This window comes from Anneissia japonica, unplaced genomic scaffold, assembly GCF_011630105.1.
Source record: "Anneissia japonica isolate Jap-2015-1 unplaced genomic scaffold, ASM1163010v1 scaffold287712_len2945570_cov188, whole genome shotgun sequence".
Lineage (NCBI taxonomy): Eukaryota > Metazoa > Echinodermata > Crinoidea > Comatulida > Comatulidae > Anneissia > Anneissia japonica.
The window spans coordinates 730,071-737,014 of NW_022704401.1; the positions used below are offsets into that span (position 1 = coordinate 730,071).

At 34.1% G+C, this 6,944-nt stretch overlaps 1 protein-coding gene across 1 annotated transcript in view; it reads right to left on the bottom strand.

The window, feature by feature from the left end:
- Window positions 1-4,169: 4,169 nt before the first annotated feature.
- The window catches only part of LOC117104665 (vitamin D 25-hydroxylase-like), a 6,330-nt gene continuing 3,555 nt past the window's right edge, over window positions 4,170-6,944 (bottom strand). Inside the window, exon 4 of the mRNA XM_033245548.1 lies at window positions 4,170-5,470. Coding sequence (XP_033101439.1) covers window positions 5,241-5,470 — 230 coding nt within the window. The 3' untranslated portion in view covers window positions 4,170-5,240. The remainder of the gene's footprint in view (window positions 5,471-6,944) is intronic.

Consider the following 6,944-nt stretch of genomic DNA (forward strand, 5'->3'; position numbering starts at 1 on the left):
TACCAATTAATTTTTACCATTTATATCGAAAGAAAAATGAGTGCCATATTAATTAATATACGTTACTACTTAAAATGTATCGTATTTTGTTTTATGTTTTTTTAGATAATTTTTGCAGATTTAAAAACACGAGATATTTTTGTCTTAGCCAAATAACGATTTTAAAAGGTTCACATATACTTTGTTTCAAATTAAAACACATGCCAATTTGTGTTCTCAAGTACCGCATTGTATTAGAGATTATAAGATATGCATAATATATGAAGTTTTTTTCGGAAACAGCAAGCACTGTATTTCTTTTTTGATTAAAATTAGGAAAAGTTGCCCTACAATATTCTACTTACTGTAAAGCTTATACTGTACTTTCGTTGGTAAATGCAAACTTGGTATTATAAAGTACTAGAGTTAATAAATTGGAAATTTGTGTAATTTGTAGTCATTAGTCGGGATCCCAATGCTTTCCTTCAGTCCAGCTTGGTTTCTTCCTCTGGTCTTGAAGTCCAGGTTACTTTTCAAACCAGTTTGGATCTCTGAATACTGTCCAGCGTGATCGTTACATGCGTCCTATCTGGTTAACAGTAGTGCAGCTTTGGTCGTCACTTTTGTATTACAATATTTTTCATCCATTCCATTGGGTATTAAGACCTCAATGAACTGAAATTAGGTATAACAATATATGATCAAATAAAGTGATATAGCTACGAGGGAAAAAGGACATTTTTGTCAGTTCTTTACATTGTCATGTTTTTACACCAAATATTCCAAAGTGGTTTTTTGTGCCTTGATTTCTGATATCAATGGCCAAATGATTGCCAATGATATCATTGGCCAAATGATTGCCAATGATATCATTGGCCAAATTTCAGTAGCCAAAAAAAGCCAGCTCCAAAAATCATAGTATTTAATAAACAGATGGCAGAGGTCTGTCATGGATATCTACTGGCCTGAGAGGTCATCAGGAATGAAGAATTGTGGGGAGAGCCGGGCAGGACATAGGCCTAGCTATCAGTGGCCAACCAAATCGACACTTGGTCAATGGTCCTATAAAATTATACTTACTGGTCACATTATTTATAATGATGAAACAATCGGTTCAGTGGTCAAATAGATTTGTGGCCAACCCCAGTGGTCAGTAGGTTTGCGGTCAGTTTGGTCACATTCCAATCCCACCGTCATGGGTTCAATCCTGTATTTCTCAAGGTTCGCTTGTTCACCTTAGTGCTCAACACTCCACTCCATTGTCTTTACATCGACCATTCCGCTAAGCGCCGCCGCGTCCCCTCCCCCTCGGATATTTCTGGTAAAATGTTACAAATCGTAAACGTTTGTGAGACATGCGCATATTCCTGACTATTAAATAACACATTGTAATTGGTTGGTTTAAGTTCGAGAATGTCCGTCCATTTTATTTAATATTTGGCGAGTGAAAGAAACAATAAAATACTAAATTCTAATCAAAGTAATAATTTTACGTTGTCTCATGACATTTTTGCTTAATTATCGATACAACACATCAGTATTTAAATGTTTTACAAAAAGCTTCGTCTTACAAAAATATTTATTTTTGGCGGACTCACCCAGATACAATGATGATTTTTCCCATCAAAAAAAAAAAGCTTGTCGGTATTCAATTTTTCAAAAAAAAAAAAAAACGGTTAAACTTTTGTTCTGACTTAACAGAAGAGAAATATTTTGTGTTGAGAATAGAAGCTTAAACCTTGGTTTTACTGATTCCTCCTAATAATAAATTATCGTCAATTTATATAAGGACTACACAGTACTGTTAAAATATAAATAGTGATTTTAGTGAAGATGTGTATACATGCTCCTTATTGAATACCGATTGTGTTAGTGGGACATTCAAACTTAAACATTTAAATAATGATGATGATTATTGATGACTATACACATCAAAATAATACACAACATAAGAGGATGTTTTCTGTATACAGTGCTCCATTGAATAGGCCTACACTAATAGTTTAGAACGATGTTGTTAGTAATATTGTAATGGAGACTGGGTATTAGAACAAGCTCAGAACTTGATGTGTGAATACCCAAAAATGTTTTATCAAAATCAATAACAGCATACAGTAACTGTAAATCTATTCTAAAGCACTTGGAATAAAAAGCTCTTACATTTACTATATCATTTCTTCATTTCCCTCTAAATACTGAGTGATATTAAGAAATTATATAGTAAATCATTTCTTAATATTTCTTAATTTCCCTCTAAGTAGTAAGTGATATGTAAGACCACTCAGTGCCGGTCTTTAATTAGAGGGATTGTAATTAGAGACCAAAGCTGCTAAAGACCACCAAAACCCCGGTCCCGAAAGTGGTCTTTAAATGGAGGGAGACCTGTACTAATAGATGTACAGTAATACATTAAATGTAAAGAAATCAAAAACAAAAACAGTCAAGTATCAAATGTCATTCATCAATATATATGTACATACGCATATGGTACGTTCCACACATCTGGTGTAGGTCATATATACGCCTATAAATCGCATAACATGTAATTATTGAATAGATAGGCTTAGTAATGAAAAAAATTACTAATCTCGGAAGCAGGAAAACAAAAGTGGTTAAAAAATTGATAATCGTTAATAGTATTTACTAAGGAAAAATTGTGTGAGGTTTTGTTTAAATTTGTTTTTGTTTGACCAGATTTAATATCAAGATTGAGCGAATTCCAAAGCTATGGATTGCGCTGAGGCTTGTATAAATGTACGTTTCTTTTTTATAGGGCACAGTTCACAGTAGGTTCATAAGACGTGAGTTTAATTTATTTACAACATTAAACATAATGATGCCAAGCTGATAAATCGTTATGTCCTCCGCTTTAAGCAGTCTATGGTCACGAAACAAGTGTGACAAAATCAGTTGATCACCCATCTTTTTTTTTTCATGTAATTGCTCGCATCGCCTTTTCTGTAGAATAATAATGTCGGTAATATGAGGGATAAGTAGGCCTATTGCACCATATTACATTGCAATAGTTCAATATGGAATCAACTAAGGATTTGTCCATTTGGAGGAGTAACTCAAAAGGTTGAAAATGCCTAAGCTTATAGAACAGCCCAACATATTTCGTTTTGAATTCTCATTTCAAGCTAATTGTTTAAAATTCTTCAGTATTGTATTTGTTTGCATTATTGCTTACTTTAGGCCATGGCCTTCTTTTTGTAACTTGTCATTGTAGCGTTTATTATTATTGTAACGGGACCCCTTCGGAAACAAGCAGAAATGCTTAACGTGTTATCCTGGAATTGTCTAATTGTTTTGGTTTTTTTTAAACTCTTTTAATTTTGTACTCACTTGTGAGAATTTCGAAATACATCAAATCAAACGCTCATGTTACTTAATTCTGCTTAAATGTGATATTTTCGTCAATGTGTACTCCAAAAAAAAATTGTGGTCGTAACACTATTTATTATTTCACCATTCAATTTCTTAAAACATTAGGTCAAAAAAGCTAGAAAGCTGAGACATAAAACGAGACTTCTTTAGCCATTATTACGGAATGTAGTATCCATAGAGTAGTTCACGCCTATGCCCTTTCGCGTGGCGGTCCGCAGGGCTACCAACCCTTATTGGCACTTACGGTCCCCTACCCATAGGATCCTCGCTATATAGCACCCTCTTCCAAAAGAGCTTTGTTGATACATAACAGCATAATATGTCTCTGACATGGACTGTATGATTATAATCCAAGGGGGATGGGGTACCCAGTCGGCCAGGACTCCACACCCCCACCTACATTTGTAAAAGTTTATACTTATTCAAATTTTAAGTCACATCGAGTGCCATTCTAGGGTCTAGAGGTGCTTTAATCATCCTTTGCAACTCCAAGTATACAGGATTATGTCATTGATTAGACCTTTGGGACGCCCGTAAGAGGAGGGGTACCAAAGGGAGAGGAACATAGCTCCCGTCGGGAAGAAAATAAATTTGTCGTGGAGGAATGCTGCTTTGAGAAAGCATTTTTACCATCTGAAAGTGTAGCGTTTATTATTATTGTAACGGGACCCCTTAGGAAACAAGCAGAAATGCTTAACGTGTTATCCTGGAATTGTCTAATTGTTTTGTTTGTTTTTTTTAAACTCTTTTAATTTTGTACTCACTTGTGAGAATTTCGAAATACATCAAATCAAACGTTCATGTTACTTAATTCTGCTTAAATGTGATATTTTCGTCAATGTGTACTCCAAAAAAAAATTTGTGGTCGTAACCCTATTTATTATTTCACCATTCAATTTTATTTCCAGGTTATCTTGGTTCATTTTTAATTGTTTTTTCAGTGCCAGTTATTATTATTACATAAAAACCAGTTACTGAATCTTATTACTTCATTATTTACTTGCTGAATTAAAAATGTAAGATTATTGTGAGAATGAATTAAATTTGTGTCGTCAGCAAGTAGGAAGAAGTTTATAATGGTTGAACAGTTAAAAATGTCATTAATAAAGATTAAAAAGAGAAGAGGACCTAGTATTGCACCCTGAGACACCCAATAATTTATGATTTTTGTATCGGACTTGCAATTATTTAATATAGTATACTGTTCCTTCCGTGAAGATAGCTTTTGAACCTCTTAAATGACGTTCCTTTAATACCATAATGATGAAGCTTAGAAAAAAGAATCGAGTGGTCAAATGCCTTGGAGGTCTATAATATTCAAATTGAAAACTCGCCCTTATCAATAGCGACGTGTATTTTTTCAACCATATCAATGACGGCCATAGGCCTATATGTAGATCTTTTTTTTAAAACCCTTATTAATAACTTGAAATTTAGTAAAATGACTGTACAATACCAAGCTCAAGAGACAAGTTAAAAATAAAGGAGGTGGGAGTTCAACCAGGTGAGAGTTCAACCAACAACAAGAAAAAAACAAAAAAACAAGTTAGGATTACAGCTCTTGCGTCGTGAGAAATAAATGTACAGGTAATTATAATGCAAAGGTAAGGATATTCAGAATTATAATTTAGCAAGCTGTATATTTCGATTCAGCTACTCATCTGATATGGTAGTGGTAATGGCTGTATATTTACTAAGCGCATATTACAATAGTCTCTATGCGCTTGAAATGCAAGGTCTTGGAAGCAGAAAAATAAAAACCGAGAAATATCCTAAGTCATAAATATGGTAATTTACCAAAAGCGTCGAATTTTCTCAAGTCAATAGGCCTACACTACTTTATACTCTCGAACAGTTATGCCAATTTATATTGTTTATGTAGACGATTGATCGGGTAATATAGGTTGTTTATAGTCAAAATCCAGCAATCTTTCAAATGCGCAAACGTTGTACGGGTATGGTCCAAGTGTTGCGCCAAAAAACCCCTCAAGATCTGGTTGGGGTTCATTATCCGGATACCTTAATTTAAATCTGTGCAGCAAGTGAGTGAAATATGTAAACAGTTCCATCACAGCCAACTGTTCCCCGACACAATTTCTGCGTCCTGAAAAAACAAAACAGGATTATTATTAGGTCTAGACTATCATCGTCGTCGACATCGTCTATCGTCATCGTCATCATCATCATCATCATCATCATTTTTTTATATTATATTCCTTTTCCAATTAAATACTGGTCTTCACCTAATTAAATGTCCCTCCAATTATAGACGACCTCAAAAATTAAAGACCATTTTTCTGTGGTCCCAAATTAACAAATGTCTTTTATCTTTATTATGCTAATTAGAGACCAAAGCTACTAAAGACCATGGAAACCCAGTCCCAGAAGTGGTCTCTAATTGGAAGGAGACCTGTACTAACGCTAATTATAATACATTGATACAGTAACCATTGATTTAGCTCGGTGGTTACTATTCTTTCAATTAAACAAAAAATAAATTCACGAGGAGATGAAATATGACTGTAAAGAACGTCGTTTTCGGCATCATTGATACATCATCAACAGTAGTAACATCAGCATTATCACCAGAAGCATCATAGGAATCTCCATCAACATCAGATCAGTAGCAATATCTGCATCTGATCATTACAACATCATCAGCAATCAGCAACATCATTATGAGCATCAAGCATCGTCAGCAACTGTAGCAACAGGAACAGCAACAATTGCAGCAATAGTCTTTATTTATTAACATAATATATTCATAAATAATAATCACAACCGCCCTCATCAAACATAAAAACATCACTGTAAAATCGTAATCGTCCTTCATCATTACCACCATTGCCACAACATCGTCATCATCATTGTCGTCGTTGTCATCATGTCTGTCGTCAATGTCATCTTCACCACCATGACGGACGCATAACAAGCGTCAACAACCGGATTTGCCAGCATTTTGCCGGAATAAGTTGCTTCTGACCTAAAATATAAAAATCTTTAAATTTCAAAATACAGGCATTTAAATTTTATCAAGTAGGCGTATTTTCTTTAAATATCAATAATGCCGGAGCTTACCGTGGAAGAGTGACTCAATTCGATTAATGCTACACTTAAAAAAAGAAAAAAACTATTGAAAATAAATATTTTATTATGAGAAAACTGGCCAAGATCAGAAGTTGATGTATGTTCTTGGCTCTTTTTCACTAAATCTTCCAAAAGAAATTGAAGAAAAATTTGACAAATTTTGTAAAAGGTATGCTACAAGGGCATGGAAAAAGAGAAATGAGATAAAAAAGGAAAACGAACGTTTTTGATTTTAGTCCTGTATTACTTTATGACTTTTGATTTACTTTTATATGCTTCTGTGTTATCTGGCCTGATATGTGTGCTTCTTGTGTGATAAGTGGTGTAGTATAGAGTTCAGTATGTACTGTATGTCTTTATGTTTATAATTGTGAGCACGGTACAGTCATGTGACTGGGTATACAGTTGTGATTGGATATATATGTACTTATGTACTGTGTGTGTATTTCATGTACGTTTGTATAGTGTTTGTATAATTGTTCATGTGATTG